The following is a 17475-nucleotide window of genomic DNA, read 5'->3' as shown; positions in this document are numbered from 1 at the left end:
ACCAGGTCATATTTTCCAGATTACAACAATCTCATATATTTTAAAAATCAAAAATCTAAATTTGTTGAAAATGTATGTTCATTCAAAGAAAGTATGTTGTCTATGCCTGATTTTGCAACTTAAAATATAATACACATTAATTAATTTCTACATTTAAGGCTTGATCCTAAAGTTATTCACATTTAGTCTGATCATTAAATTAAATGTTACGAAATTCTCTTTTTTTGCACACTGTACAAATAGTATATACATTTACATAAGTTGGTAACTTTCAAAAATTTTGGTTATTTCTTTTATATTTATAAATAATGAAAAAAATATAATAAAAAAATAAGTAGCAACACAATATTGAAACTTAAAATATTTCATCAAGTCATAAACAAGTTTTTTTTTTGCACAAAAATGAAATATTTTAATGTACAAAAACTTATTTCATTTGTTTAATATTATGTCATTAAAAACGTAACTTGAAAGAGACATATTCTAAAATACATCTATCTATATATTTGTCTATTTATACATTTATTATTTTTTTTTAAATTCTCTTATTTAACAGAGTATGTAACAGTACATTTTAACTAATCAGCACTCACAATTTTAGTTTATATCTGACAAGGCTAGTAAGCATTGGTACAATTTGCTGAATTTTAGGATCATTTAAGCTTTCATATTGCTAAGAACGTTGTATAACATAAACATTGATCGTGATTTCAATAATAATTCAGACAAGGTTATAGTTTTCAGTTTCCCTTTCAACTTTACAAAAAAATAGAAACAATAATAATAATTTTCTTGATGATTAATGTGACAATGCAAAATTTCCTTCTGAAAGAACACGAAGAATCTATATGTTGAACTATATGTACTATATATGAAACCTTTCAAATGATCATGAATAATCTAATTCGCTGAATTCAACCTCTCAGCGATTTCACAGCTTGTTATCTGTCGGTTTGCAACAATTAATGGCTTTATTGTGTCTTCATAAGCCTAAACTGGCATATTGCATCTCAATTTTGCAAACCAATTTTAAAACTGGTGTATTGTCATTACATTTTCGCCCTACACATCAGATAGTTTTATTTTTGCTTGAACAGCATTTTTACGTTTTTGATATAGAAAATGTGAGATACGCCAAAAATTGTGCTTTTCACTTCCTATATTGAAAGCACATCAAACAAAAATTACTGTGGAAAATCAATCAAACTTTTTCACAAGTAAGTCTTCCTATATCAGCTTTCAAAATTTTAAATGATTATACGACTTAGGTGTGGAAAAATAGAATTAAGTCTTCTATTGGGAAATTACTTTTAAAGAATCCAATATATTAGATAGTTTACTAATAATGCAAACTTATTAAAACTACCTAGTTACATAAATTGATTTCACTTTATATTTTAAAATTAGCTCAGAGGAAAGTTCAACATAGATATTTATTTAGTGCACAGTTTACTTTTGAATTTGAATGCTCGATAACGCTAAAAAGAGTCGAGCCAAACAAATGACCAAATGAATGAGTTAATTCAATATTAATAACTTTTTCTAAATTGCAATAATATAATTAAAAGCTAAGTTTTAAAAGATGTGATGCACATAATTAAAAATCATATCTTATTACTACTTCATACAGTGAGAATATTATATAAATCATGTCATAAAATTTGAAAAAATAAGACGAGTTTTCAAAACCAAAGCACAGAATGAAATTTTTGGTTTGTAACAATAATAAGTATATAAATAAAAAACATAAGTCATGCAGGTTCTTATGCAACACATTTACCGTGAAAACTTAATAAACATGTACACTTATAGTTTCGAATTTAAATAATAAAAGTAATAAATCAAAATTTAAAAAAATTCCTAAAGGAAAAGAGGTGCAAAAAAAACTTTTTTTTTTACAAAAACTTTCTTATTTTCATTAATAGAGAAGAAAATGTCACAAACCTCATTCAAACGTGGTAAAATCCTCATAACTTCTCCTGTTCGTGTACTAACTATAATATTAGATCCAACAGCGTCTAAAACGTCAATAGATTCAGTTTTCCTATAAAAAAAAAATAAGAAAAAATTATAATAATAAATACCTTTAAAATAATTGATCAAAATTTATTAAGTAGCAATAAACTATTATTTTCTAAAAAAAGAAAGAAAAAATGTGCTATAGATATAAATAAATATGTATATAAAAAACTGAAAAAATTAATTTTTTAAGACACTGACAAAAATCATATTAATTTAAAACAGAAACCACTATTAGATAGTAAAATGAGAAAACAAATGCCAAACACTTAGCACACCAACATTTTGAAACTAAATCAATATTAACTTTCAATTACTATTTTTCTTTAATGGATGTCTGATACAAATTTAAATATAACGAATATCAACATCAACAGAACATCTGAAGTAAACATATAGTGCACACAAAATATGTAATCAATAAATAAAATAAAATAATGAGATACTTAAGAATTTAGTTACTTTTAGGATTTAGGGAAGAGTCAATGTCAGTTTTTATAACTAAATGCAAGGTAAACCATACAAAATGTTACTTTTTAATAACATCGATATTACAACAGTAATAAAATAGAAAAATTTGGGACATTCAACATTAAAAATAAAGCACTACAAGTTTTTTCAGAACTGGGTAAATAAGTCATAAACCCTTATGTTTTTTTTCCTTCCAGAGGTAAACAAATTAACAAATGCTCACATGAATATAAAATTTTATTCAAGCAAAATTAGAGATGATTTCTTAATCTTTTGGAAGTACACTTCAGCTCACAAACTTAGAGCATTTTATTAGTCAAGACTAAATTTTAGATAAAATGTTATTTGAATTGTACTGAATCGTTTCTCATTGATGGTTTTGGTATACAATATTACTATATCTGATAACCAAACAAACCACAATAGTTTGGTCCCATAGCCTATTACAGTTTAACTTTGATAATGTGAAATCTCTTAAAATGAAATATCGATTTACATTTTTGGTTCAGGGAGCAAACAATGTAATAATATTGAACTCCATATTTTAACATGAAATTTTAAAGCTGATCATTGCTTAACACAAAAGGATATTGTGCGTGAAAACACAGATAAGGAAGTGAATAAAGAGTCAATTATTCTTTTTGAGTTATGCTATATCAATTTTCTTCTTTTGCTAGACATGAATTTGTTTTCTCCCTTAGCAGGTAGGAGAGTGAATGCCATTATGTGAGGTGAAAACTAGTCAAAAAGGGAGATACATCTTTTAACTTGATTATGTTAAAATATTTTTTCTTGAATTTTATAGCGAGATTTTAAATATCAGTGCTTGTTGGTGAAACAGGAATCATCGTCAGCAACAAAACCAAAGCAAAAAAAATTCAATTGATCATTAATAAAGCATAATAAACTGTTTTTAAGATTGATCATATAAGATGCTATCTGTTAACACGAAATAGTTATCATAGTATCACCAATTTTGTTTCAATGGGGATCAACTAATAAAGCATTGATCAATAGTAAAATACTTTTCTTTAGAGTTTTTGTTTCAGGGCAAAATACTGGAAAAATATTTTCAGTTTTTTTAGGATGAAGATTTCATACAGAATTTATAGATATTACGAAAACGTAAATCAAAAAATAAAAAAAAATCTAATTTAAGAGCAATAAAATATCAATACTGGATAAATAAAAATAGCAGTACTAGAACAAATTACAAAATTTTACCTAGTTTCCCATGGTCTAGCAGTAAAAGCATAAGGTTTTGATGTTAGTGCACCAACAGGACAGAGATCAATAATGTTGCCAGACAGCTCTGATTCCAGCATTTTTTCAACGTAAGTACCTATTTGCATGTCACTTCCTCGACCAGTTGTACCTAACTCATCAACACCAGCCACCTCACTTCCAAACCGAACACATCTTGTGCAGTGAATGCATCTGGTCATTATTGTTTTGACAAGGGGTCCAATATCCTTATCCTCTACAGCCCTAAAAATAAAACAAAACACTTAGTAAAACTTTCAAAGTTTTTAAATTAATAGGTAAATAATTGATTAAAAGAAAGAAAAAATCAAAAAAATAATTTTAAGGTAGATTTATGCAAACTTTAAGAATGGTACCTATTTGAAATAACACTTAAATTTAAAGTTTTTAAAGAAATAGTTCTTTTTAATGCAACTGTCACTATTATGAAACAAATTGGTAGCTGCATAAGTGCAGGTAAACACATTAATTTTAATTTTATTTTCTTCTAGCAATGCATTTACATACTTTTGATACTTTAAAGATCGTTTATCTAAATAATCATGTGTTTTAAGCAGAAGGATATTTACAAATTTCATTTTATTTTAATGAATAAAATTTCATTTCTGTTTAAAAAAAAATTAGAAAAACTAAAAGAGGGAGTTTTAGAAATTTAACAGAATTTTATGTGATTTAAGCCAGCATGATTTCATAAGAATTAAAATTTAATGTATACCTTGGATCACTCATAAAAGAGTAATGTTATTTCATTTTATAACCATTGTTGAACAGATGACCCAATTTTTTTGGTTTATGACAACTAATGTTCAACTCCGTAGCCTTATAATTTTGAACCCAATCCAGAAGACAAGGGAACTCCTGGATCAAGTATTGGGAGAAATTTGTCTTCGTGAAAGACTTTTTGATGGAACTAGCCCGCATTTTCGTTACATGGAGAGGAAGACCACGAGAACCTCCCACGGTTAGCCTGATGGCTAAGGAACTCTAACCAGTGATCCATCTACCACTGAGGATATTTCACGTCAGCACTGTGGGGGATGCAAGCCGAATTCAGATTCATTTCAACTAGCCATTGCTGGGGATTCGAACTCGGATCGCCTCATTGGAAGACAAAAGCTCTATCCACTAAACAATCACGACTCACAACAGAGTAATTTTCTGTCGTTGAACAGCAGATCCAATTTTTGGGTTTACGACTACTAATGCTCAACTCCGTTTTGAATCAATCCAGAAGACAAGGAAAGTCCTGGAGCAGTTACCCCAGAGGTATTGATTTGTTATGGGAACCAGAGGACTCGGTGACTCGACGGATTTAACGTGCATCAGTCACCATTTACTATAAGGAGAGTCTTTGGCCGACAGGGATCGAACCCACGACCACTTGGACATGGGCCCAGTGTCCTACCAACCAGGCTATCCTGGCCCCAGAAAAAGAGTAATTTTGTATTGAAAAAGTTATAAAAAGTTAAAAGAGGTTAAACTACTTTAGATATCATAATGTTTGCCCCAATGAACTGGCTCTGATTTCTGGAAAATTTGTAGACCCCTGAATGTAAGATTTTGCTTATGAATTAACAGATGTCATAAACTGTTGAAACATCAAAAACAAATTAATTTTGCTTGTTAAGAATTTATATTTAATTTAAAACAACCTCTGTGTCAAGTTAGAAATTTCTCTTATAAATTGAGAAATATAATTGAGGCACAGTACCTTTTCCCAGTGTAATAAATGTCTTGAAATCTGCTGCGGTCACTTCCAAAAGCCATAGCTTCATCCTAAGAAAACATATTATGCCTTTACTATTAAGTAACATTACAGTAAATTTTAATATACAAAGTAAGAATTGAAAAATAAGTAAAAATAAAATTTCGAAATGAACTTTGAAAATAAAGTTTCGGGATGTAAATTTTAGTATTTCTTATCATAATAAAACGTAATAAATTTACTTAACTTAAAAAAAATAATGTACTTTGTACCAAGACCTTTGTAATAAAACTAATTAGTGATAAAAAAAAAAGTAGGAAAGTATTGCTCAACAGAAAGTAAGTGTGAACAAGCATTGTGTTAGTCTTAGCACCATTTACTACATTTAATTGAACTAAGAAAATATTAAACATGAACCTTTAGCAATAAAACTTTTGCAATAATAATGTATCCTACACTAAATGTATGCTCAAATTAAATGTAGTAAAAGGTTATTAACCGGATTATTATCAAACAAATAATGAAAAAAAGAAGAAAATAATTTTTTAATTACAACTGCTCATAAGTGCAGTTGTACAATTATGGCAAAAAAGTAAGCCCTTCAATTATAATAGATGCCTGAATTTGAGTCTGGGCTTGAAACAAACCAATACCATAGGCTTGGTAAGGGAATGTTTCATTCACAAAAAGCTATGAGACTCTTCAATATTAATTAAATATTTTTCTTCTAAAAAAAGGGTCAGTACCACTATTTTAATATCATAACATTTTGTTAGATTCAACTATTAAGTCTAAAGGACTTGTCACGAATAAGGTCTGTAAAAACTATACAGGAAATAAGATAAAATAGAGCAAATTTATTAACTAAAAATATTTAAAATTTAAGTACTGCTTTATGGGATGAAAATTCTCAATTTTAACATAAAAAAATAATGTTTTACAGCTAATTTCTGTACCAAAATTATTGATGTATCATATTACTAATGAATCAACATATCAGAAAACATAGCATTTAAAGCATTTATAAATGGAATAATGGAAGGTTAATAAAAGGTTTTGACAAAATAAGAATAAACTACTACATAAAAATAAAAGCTGTTACAAAATAAAAAAGATTTAGCTAAACAGATTATAGAAATCTTAGACATTAAACTTTACAAAAAATAATTAGGATACATAGTGAAACCTCTCGGGAGCAACCACTCTCTGTTGCACAGTAAAATGGTCGTTAATGGAAGTTGATCGTTCTTAGGGGTTACCTCTATTAACTTCAAAATGCTATCGAGTGTACATGATTTTGCACAAGCGATTTTAATTTTGATCAGTGCTATTTTCTTGAAGTGGAAAAGCCACTTGTGTTGGCGCTGTGAAAACCGAATGAATGAATAAAATTTAGCAACAAAAAAATCTCCCCAACTTATAAAATTATATGTAAAAACAAATTTACCAATTATGAATGATAGAACTATTTTAAGTAAATAAATAATTATATTTTGCTTAAGTTCGCATTTAATCTTATATCATAACACATATGTTGCTTCAAAAAATGAAAAGAGGTTTGCTTGTTTGAGATACTTAGCTTTCTTAAAAAAAACTTTTTTTTATCTAATTTAATTTTCAACTCTAAAAATAAATCAATGATAGCATCGTCTTTAGTGTACTCTGACTGCAACATGGTATTTTCGATCTCCTTTACAAATCGTCAAAAAGAGTTCGCTAAATAAGAGCCACTCACTAATATTTTGAGCACATTTGAATCTACTTATTTGTTTAATTTATATTTTTTGTTTTAATATTTTTTCATGTCTTCTTATTTCAACATTTGGTGCGAAATTTCCCGGTTGCTGGGGGAGAGTTTGATGGTCTCTCCTAAAGGTTTTCTTCTGTACTGTCACTACACAGAGGTGGTTTTTCCTGGAGGTTTCTCTGTAAATATGCTGCATTGAAAAATTTAAATTGTAAGTACTTGACTGAAACCCTTGCAAATTTATACATTTTAAGTTTTATTTGTTAGTTTGTATACATAATAAAAAGTGTAACATAAAAATTTCTCAACATCGTCGTTAACTTGCAACATCCTTGGAAAGATAAAAAAACAACAGAAAATATTAAAAAGTGGAAAAGAGATGGTCTGGGGAAAAAAATCTTGTGTTCAATTTAGAAATGAAATACCAACAAGTAGGAAATATTTTAAGTAGTTATAGAGCTATGATCGTGTAGTACTTTTCATTGCAATAATATTAAAATGTAATATTTAGTTGATATTTCAAAAAGAAAGTGTTTGAAACATTTTTTGTAGAAGAGTTATTTTATCACCTTAACTTAATAACACTTATAAATTATTAAAAATCATCAATGATATTAAATAAATTTATGTAAATTGTCTTAATTTTTCAAAGTATTTCATATTTAAAAATAAATAAAAGTAATGTAATAAAAAATTATTATAAAATAATATTCAAACAGTAGTAAAAAATCACCTGCAAGTCACATTCACCTCCTTGATCACAAATAGGGCAATCCAAGGGATGATTTATCAAAAGAAATTCCATTACTCCCTCTCTGAAATATATTTGTATTTTATGAATTTCACATGGCATTTTATATGAGAAAAATATATTTTAAATATTTATAATAAATAGTTTGCCAATAAAAAGCATTGTAATAACAATTAAAACACAAACTACTTAGCTTTAACATAAAAAATGAACAACTGTATAACAAAAAGATTTATATGTAGCAAGAACAGAAATGCAATAAGAAATGCTTCAAATATAATTTCAAAAAGATAGATATTTAAGAGAAGACTTTAATAAATTTAAATGTAAAATATTAACTACTTTTAACAGCAAGTATAAATTGATAAAACACTATATTTTATTTGATTACAAAACAAGTATCTAACATAATTTATCTGTAAAAAAATGTATTCTTACAAAAAATCTTATTAATTTTCCGTTTTGTAAATAATACAGTTTAAATTTTTGTATTTATATTGAAATTTTATGTGCAAAAAAATTGATATCAATTTATATATCATACCTGTTTCATATTTAAAAATTTTTTTTTAAATAAAATTTGTAATTAAATTATCAACCAATGATGAATATCACACCTTTTTAATACCTAATTGAAGAAAAATCTTAGTTCTTACAAGAATTGCAATGGATTTTTAAAATCGTGTGAATAAGAATAGGGATGTACGATTTCTTAACCATATGAATACAAATTGCAAGGTAGAACTTGAATTAGGTAAATACAAAATCGATGCTTGATATTCTAACCGCGTGAATGAGAATCGTGATATTAGCGGATTCCTGCACAGTTTCAACTATCCAAAATGGAGAAAATCTGTCAAACTAAAAGAATCAATTGATGGATTTATGCCAACTGGTAGAAGAATCACATGTATATAAGTGTCTCGTTAGCGGGAATTATTGAAACTTTCAAAATGTGAATTTTAGACTAAGGAATTCTGAAAAATTTAATTGGATGACAAGTTTATGATTTGCAAAAGTCCGAGAACCAATGGTCTTGAGAGATGCGGAATTCCGCGATATTCCTAGAAAAAAATCATATTTCTTGCTTCTTATTTTTAGATCCAGATGGATATCTCGAAAAATTCGGATTTCCAGGATACCCCCGGAATACAATCACCCCGGGATGTTTTTTTTTATTCAACCCAGGTTTAAATCCTTACAATAGCAATGCTCTTGTTAACTTGTACATAGTTCCAGCTAACACCACCACAGTGCTGATGGAAAAAATTTTAGGGTTATATGTGGGATATTTTCCTGGTGTTTCATACAATTTAAGACATTTGAATTATTTCCATTAAAAGGTTTAAAAACCAAAGGAAAGTTAAACTCAATGTTTAATTCAAGAGTTCTCTTTTCTGGGTTAGGTTCTAAATCACAAGGTTACAGAATTTGAGCCTTAATCCCTACAAATTGAAAACAAATCAGATACTCAACAACACTAGGGATAAAATAAAATAGTTGATTAAAAAAATAGTTGCTTTTTAGACAAACCTGGCTTTTTTCGTCATGTCGGAGTTGGTTTTAACTCTCCATCCATTCATAACAGGCATAGCACAAGCGGCAACAGGCTATTCAAAACAGAAAAAAATTTTAATTTAAAAATATTTATTACAATGAAATAAGTATTAGATGAAATTTAACAAGGCTTACTTTGGGAGACTTCTCCACTTCAACTAAACACATTCTGCAATTTCCAGCAATGGAGAGTCTTTCATGATAACAAAAGCGAGGAATTTCTACACCAACCATAGCAGCTGCCTAAGGGAAAGAAAGTAGTCTGATAAAAGTAACAACACTATTTGAAATAGATAATTCTAAAATCTTTTGAATTCTTAGCTAATATATATTTTAAAAATACTTATATCAAACATTTAAATGTTTAAGGTATATATTATCAAAAAATATAGCAAAATCTATTAATTAAAAAATATGAATTACTTAGCTATCAACTTAAAAATGTTTAAAAAAAATTAAAAAAATTTTTGAAGTCTTTTTTTTTAATTATATAACATAACTATCTAATTAATCACCAAGTTCACTAAATTAAGTTAAATATATCAAACAAATAAGTAAAATACTAAACGTACATGATTTATTAAAAATTGAAATTAAAAGTCAAAACCAATTTTTATTAGATTGTTTTATTTTATGAAAACACAAGTTTCTTTTCTTCCTCTGAATTGCAATCTAAAAAATGGGAAATGTAGCAGTTTTTGTTTTTGCTATGCTTTTAAGATAAACTCTGCTAATAGTTAAGATAAAATTTTTCAAAAATATAGGCCATATGAAATAATTTCTTCAAAATGGATAACTTCTCCGCACTTTGAAAATGACTAAAGAAATTTTGGTAGCATCAAATAATTTGTTGATAGTTCTTTTTTTAGATAAAAGAAAAAATTACCCCAAAAAATTGACAGCAGAACAATAATATATAGAACAATAATTTATATTAACCAGTACAATAGGAAGTTTCACTGAAAAAAAAATTCCTAAAAAATTTAATATAAAGGAGCCTTTCATGATAAACATCAGACTTAACAGAATTAGGAATTCAACATCATTTAGGATTGTAAATAGAAAAAAAAAAGAAGTCAGAGATGAATCAATGATTTCAACACTAAACTTTTTACATAATTTTTTTCAAAGTAATATAGCAACAGAAGAATAATACATACTTGCAGTACAGTAGTACCAGGATCTACAAGGACAAGCTTGTCATCAATGAAAACTTCTAATTTCTTTGGTTTTGCTTGCACTGCAGTAACATTCTTTGCTAAAAAAATATGATGCAATTTGTAATGAAGGTCGAGTTAAAAAAAGGAAGGCTTAATTAGAAATTTTTTTTAATAATTTACTTAGAGACAGAATAACAGAAAATATTTCCATTTGTATTTTACAAACAAAACCAATTTGAAAAATAGCCAAATAATTTTATTGAATTAATAATTCATGACTTAAATTAATAATACAATAATTAGCTCTGTTCTATAATATAATAATTAACTCTGCTTTTAAATAAACTTGCTATGAATATTAGAAATAAATACAAATTTAAAGCAATTTCATATTCCAGGAGAGATAAAATTCTCATAAATAAAAAAAAGAAGCATAAAATAGAAAAAAAGTAGAAAAATCACAGAAATAAATAATAATACATAGAACATATTTTTTAAAAAATAAGAAAACTATGTACCATTTTGAATCAAATTCATTAATTAATGATCTTTTTGTTTAAAATGTTGCCACACACTTTTAATTTGATGATTGCACTCAGAAACATATTTTTTTCCCCAATTATTTATGATTGCATGACATTTTTTTTTCTCAAACAAACAAAAAATATATGTTATCTTTCAAGGTTTTACGTAATGAAGCTTAGTAGAACTTAATTTAATCATAATCAAATTATATACTATTGTATTTGACTACAAATCCAAATTACACAATCCAAATTACATAATGTATTAATAATTACAAATAACATACTAATTTTCATAACCAAAGAATACTGAAAACATTTTTTACATAATATGCTAAAACTATTTTTCAATGGATTTTTTAATAAAGAATATATTTTTACAAGCCAAATAATAAAATTATAAATTATTATTTTTTAGTTTTATATTGATATGAGATACTTATTGCCTCGTTACATTAATTAGTAAATAACAGAAATGAATTTCTAAATATTTACCCCTTTGTATAAGCCAAGGTAGAAATGTTTTATGTAAGTTAGATTTCCAAAAAGGGTGTGACATTTTTTATCTGAAAAAATACACAAATCATTAAAACAAAATGTATAAATATAAACTATTTTCTAAAACATGCATTCATTGTTCAGAAGTTTGGAATAATATTTTAGCATTAAACTTATTTCAATGGTAACAAATATTCTAAAATATCAGTTTCACATAACCACAATATTTTGCTTGAAAATTAAGATATTAATACAAAACTCTATCATTTAGTAGAACATGCAATAGAAAATAGTAAAAACAATTAAAAATATTTTTTTTTTTTTTTTAAATTCTAGATAAAATCAATTTAGTTTCAGAAAAAAGAATGTTCAACAAATTAAGTTATAGACAAACATTTTGATTGCTTATCCTTTTTATAGAAATAATTAATCTATCAACGTAATTGAAGATTTCAGTTTAATTTTTACTATTAAAAATATCAAAAACTTTATATTTAACGGTATTTATCTACCTAATTACTATCACTGAGTATGTATATACCTAGAAAAATACAGTATAACATTGAAAGTCCAGGCCTCTAAGATTAGGACAATTTTGTTCAACTCATGACAAGAAACACATTAAGAATTTCAAATTTCAGGGAAAATGAGGAAATTTGTGTATTGTAATATTATATTTAAAAAAAATTATATTTAAAAAAAATCACTTTTAAAAACCACAAGGAAATCTGAAACAATAATTATTGAAAAAAACAACAACAAAAAGAAACACACACACACGAAAATAAATAGATTTAATCACAGTTAATCCTCTAGTTAACTGTAGAATTGAAACCAAACAAAAAAAAGAAAAAAAAAACAATGTTTATTCATGACAGAATCAAACATAATTTTTAAAAATTTTTTTTAGACCCAAAACTTTTGATATTTCTACTGGCTTTAAAGTACGATATCTACAATTCACTAGTTTCTGAAATCGGAACTTTCCAAACTGTCAAGCATTCCAGAGTTTCAAGGTACTTTTAACACAATATAGATAACACCGGTCATTGCCATTAATTAAACATTAATAATAATCCCAAAACGAATAAGCCTTATTTTTCGTGAACTAGTTACAGCTAGTAAATTTTATTTGTAATAATCTCTTAAGATAGAATATGAATGTGAACCTCACTTTCAAATAACTGATAATTAGAATTTAAGATCTGTATAACAGTGTACATGCACATTAAAAAAGATGTGATTAAAATTTCCAAGTAATTGGCCCACTATATCAGGGATGGCGAACCAATGGCACGAGACACAATATTTTGGGCACGCCACCAATCACAATTGTTATTACACTATGAATTATTATTACACAAATGTTATTACATTATGATAAATTAAAATTCACAAAAACAAAAAAAATAATAAGAAATTATTAATAAAAAAAATAAAAATTAATGCTAAAAAAACAATTAATAAGCATAAAAAGCAAGCTAACAATAAATAACTAGCAAAAAAAAATTAACAGTCCTGCTTAAACTAACATCTTACAACCTAATATAAGTTATTTGTCATCGAATCTGCAGCAACAGAAGTTACACTGATGTTACTTTAAGTTGTTTTAAGACATGGCAAAATGTATTTTTTTTCAATGTAAATGAGTTTGAGTTGATAGCATTTCGTATTATTATTTTCCCAATAATCACGAAGTCAAAATTATTTAACGGCACGTCTATGACCTCATAAAATTTTTTTTTTAGAAAAAATGGCAAGTTGGTGTATAAAGGTTTGCCACCCCTGCACTATATAACCAGTGTTAGTCCTCACATCTTTTAATTTTAATGTGATGTCAGGAAGAAAAAAAAGAAGATAAAGTTTTAAAAGTGAATAGTGCAAATTTTTACTTGTGAAAATATGCATCCCTTATCTCGAAACTCTCCTACACTGATTTATTTTTAAAAAATATTTTCCAAGAGACTGTTTGCAGTTAGTAATGCATACAATTTGTTAATTAAAAATTATTTCTTGAAATAGCAAAATATAAAAACATTTATACTATTTGCAGCTAGAAAACTTAACATTATTTTGATTGCATTTCACCAATTTGTTAAAAAAGCCCTTTCATAATTTTCCCATGTGGTAAATTCACAAAGATGTGTATCAGTGAGATCAGTTGTGATCATCAGACGTGAGATTATTATTAATGTCTGGATTTAGCATTTGAGAAGAATATCAGTACCTACAATAAAAGGAAGGAAAATACTTTATTTACGTTGCACTAGAGCTGCACAATGTGCTATTGGCGACAGTCTGGAAAGCATCCCTGAGGATGATCCGAAGACATGCCATCAAAATTTTGATCCTCTGCAGAGGGGATGGCTTCCTTGCTTTGGTCAGATTTTGCACCCTATTATCATATATTTAATTTAATCTTGATAATAGAGGTCAACTAGACAAGTTTTAAAGAATATGTTATCTTTTGTCTTTTACATCCAGCTACTTTTATATTATTCTAATAAAAAATAACAAATCACAGCTGGATTTGATCTAAAAGATTTGGGGATATTTCCGTATCAGGATCTGTTGCGTCAACTACAATCGCCAAGGTGCCAAATAGATTTCAAACATGCAAATTTAAAAACAATAAAATTTATGTAGATGTTTGCCCAGGGGTGGCTAAGAGTTATACCTTTCGAATTAGCTGTGATGATTTTTTTAGTTTCTCAGGGGCCACTGCCCGGAAGTTTCCAAGACTTGCCATTTATTCTGCTACAGATCATGATACGGAAATCTCCCCCAAAGATTTCGTAAACAAGAAAGAAAAAAACGTTTATGAAAACCATGATTGTGGACAAATAACCATGATCTGATTATACCACAACCAATAATAAAATAAATACTCAAAATCTAATAATGAGAAACATTGTATAAATTTTCAAATTTACTTAGTCTTCATAACATTTAATTATAAATTGTTTGTTTTCAACTGAATACTTTCCTTCATCTTTAAGATTTCAAGCAAGTATCAGAATTTGTGTATTGATAGGTAACGTTGGGGTTATATATTGAAGAATAATTCATCTTTAAATAGGGTCAAAAAGCAGTAGGATTCAATTTAAAGAGAAACTATACCTTATTATTACATAAACTGAAAACTATCACGAGTTCCAAAATAAATTACGAATAGATTATCATGAAAAATTGGATGCTTAGTTGACATCCAATTTTCATTACATTTCAATTTTAGCTCAAATTTTTAAGTCAAAACGATGTAAATAACCAAGAATCAAAAGAGGAGAAATGTAAAATTAAGCAGGCAAATTATAGACAAAATACAGTTAGAAAAAGTATTTAAATGTTTACAAATTAACATTAAAGAAATTTAAATAAGGTGTTATTTATGATTGACAAATGCAACAAAGCAAAATATATAGTGAGGTAATTAATTGTTTATTGTAAATTACTTTAAAAATTATGTCAGTATTTCATTTAAAGAATAAAGATACATAAATGTTACCAGATTTAATGTTTACGTTTCGGAATCAACAATCAAAACCTTCCATGAAGGTCTTGGGGGTTACAGTTATAAAGAAAAAAACCGCATTTATGGAAATGTAAAAATAACAAGCTTCCTCAGCCCGAAAAAAATTTAGAAAACTTCCGGTGAATCCCTTCGCTTATGTTATGCTTCGTATGCGATGTGTGAAAATTTTTAATATTCTAGGAATAAGCGCGCAATTTATCATTTATAAGAGTCTTCGGTAATTTAAAAATTTTAACTAGTTGTAAGCCTAAAAAAATGTTAAACAAATTAAAATTATGGCATGAAAAGGCTAGGTTTGCCATATTTTAAATGTTATCTCTCATTTGGCTATATTTTCGAAAAATATCACTGTTATTTTTTAGGTTTCAACAAAGCGGGCTTGCGGAGTCTTTCGAAATCTTTTGTTGTTTGTTTTGTTGATATTTAAGATGAAAGAAGGCGTTATATTGTAAACAGTACAAGTAAAGAAATAAACTATAAAAGCTATAGCGTACCTTAACCACTTTGGGCGTAAAAATCAGAAATCGTAATAACCCGAAAGTCTTATGGATGGGTGGTCAAATGTAAACAATAACAAGCGTCCTTAAACCGGAAGAAATTTAGAAAATTTCCGGTGTATCCCTCCGCTTATGTTATGACTACGAGGCGATGTGGGAACAAGCCAAATATTCTATGCAGTTTTGTTATTGTAATTTGGGCTCAAATCTAAACATAATTGTACCATTCATAAGAGCTTTCAGAAATGTATTGATTCTCAGAGGACGTAAGGCCAAAAAAAAATTTTGGAAAGTTAATATCTCATTGTGAATAATTCTTAAGGTTTGCCATGTTTTGTATTTTATCCCTTATTTGGCTACATTTGAATAAAATGTTGCCAAAAATATCTTTAAAAATATCTTTTTAAGTTAGACTAATTAGAAAATATTCTAATGATTATAATATTAATATGTTAATCCTGAAGTTTAAAGGCTGAAAGAAAGAACTCGGTACACGTGAAATACTGCAAAAGATATGATGCAATAATATGGTGGCGCGTTTTTTCAATCTGCGGCGTAAAAATATATCGGAAGCAGTAACCCGGAAGTCTTGAAAGAGCAATTTTACCACTAGCGCCACCACCCTTAGCTTTACACGATCACCCATCCTGGATGGGTGGTCAAATGTAAACAATAACAAGCGTCCTTAAACCGGAAGAAATTTAGAAAATTTCCGGTGTATCCCTCCGCTTATGTTATGACTACGAGGCGATGTGGGAACAAGCCAAATATTCTATGCAGTTTTGTTATTGTAATTTGGACTCAAATCTAAACATAATTGTACCATTCATAAGAGCTTTCAGAAATGTATTGATTCTCAGAGGACGTAAGGCCAAAAAAAATTTTGGAAAGTTAATATCTCATTGTGAATAATTCTTAAGGTTTGCCATGTTTTGTATTTTATCCCTTATTTGGCTACATTTGAATAAAATGTTGCCAAAAATATCTTTAAAAATATCTTTTTAAGTTAGACTAATTAGAAAATATTCTAATGATTATAATATTAATATGTTAATCCTGAAGTTTAAAGGCTGAAAGAAAGAACTCGGTACATGTGAAATACTGCAAAAGATATGATGCAATAATATGGTGGCGCGTTTTTTCAATCTGCGGCGTAAAAATATATCGGAAGTAGTAACCCGGAAGTCTTGAAAGAGCAATTTTACCACTAGCGCCACCACCCTTAGCTTTACACGATCACCCATCCATAGACGAATTTTAACCCCCAGCGCCATCTGTGCGTAGCTTTCCATGGTCAACTACCTAATGAATGGTAACAAATGAAAACAATCCTTAGAATTGAAATTGAAAATTGGATCCGTTAAGTGCAGTCTACAAAGAGTTTTTTTAACATACCTAATATCATTATTTCAATCATCATTGATTTCAGTGATACCTATCTTAATGACATAGAGTCTAAAATAAAAAAAATAGATTAAGAAATTTTAACAATGCTTCATAAATATTTTTTAATATATGTATCTATTTTTTTGGAAATTTTGACTCCCACTCTGTCTTGATATAAATATCAAAGTTCCTTTTCAGAACAGAAAAATTATAAAAAAATATTTTAAGTATCTTCCAAATGACCTGGTAAAATGCTAATGAGATAAAGGGAAAAGGCCAGAATAAAAAAATTTTAAAAATGTTTTATAAATATTTTTTTATATGTATGCATTTTTGGAAACTTCGACGCTCACTCGGTCTTTTGA

At 27.5% G+C, this 17475-nt stretch overlaps 1 protein-coding gene across 4 annotated transcripts in view; it reads right to left on the bottom strand.

The window, feature by feature from the left end:
- The window catches only part of ND-75 (NADH dehydrogenase (ubiquinone) 75 kDa subunit), a 29534-nt gene extending 13682 nt beyond the window's left edge, over positions 1–15852 (bottom strand). Inside the window, exons 1-9 of one of the 4 annotated variants that reach the window (XM_087157194.1) lie at positions 15722–15852; positions 11693–11763; positions 10674–10771; positions 9649–9756; positions 9490–9566; positions 7939–8020; positions 5465–5529; positions 3715–3978; positions 1945–2044 (exon numbers count right to left, since the gene is read on the bottom strand). In XM_087157194.1, the coding sequence (XP_087013320.1) occupies positions 1945–2044; positions 3715–3978; positions 5465–5529; positions 7939–8020; positions 9490–9566; positions 9649–9756; positions 10674–10771; positions 11693–11756 (858 nt within the window). In that variant the 5' untranslated portion in view covers positions 11757–11763; positions 15722–15852. Of the gene's footprint in view, positions 1–1944; positions 2045–3714; positions 3979–5464; positions 5530–7938; positions 8021–9489; positions 9567–9648; positions 9757–10673; positions 10772–11692; positions 11764–13955; positions 14091–15147; positions 15391–15721 lie in introns of those variants that run through there. The other 3 variants (XM_087157192.1, XM_087157193.1, XM_087157195.1) reach the window with 3 other exon arrangements.
- Positions 15853–17475: the final 1623 nt, after the last annotated feature.

Source organism: Parasteatoda tepidariorum, chromosome 2, assembly GCF_982258835.1.
Source record: "Parasteatoda tepidariorum strain Cologne lab strain chromosome 2, Ptep-v5.0, whole genome shotgun sequence".
Classification (NCBI taxonomy): Eukaryota; Metazoa; Arthropoda; class Arachnida; order Araneae; family Theridiidae; genus Parasteatoda; species Parasteatoda tepidariorum.
Note: the sequence above shows the minus strand (reverse complement) of the source record. Positions and strands in the feature narration are given on the sequence as shown.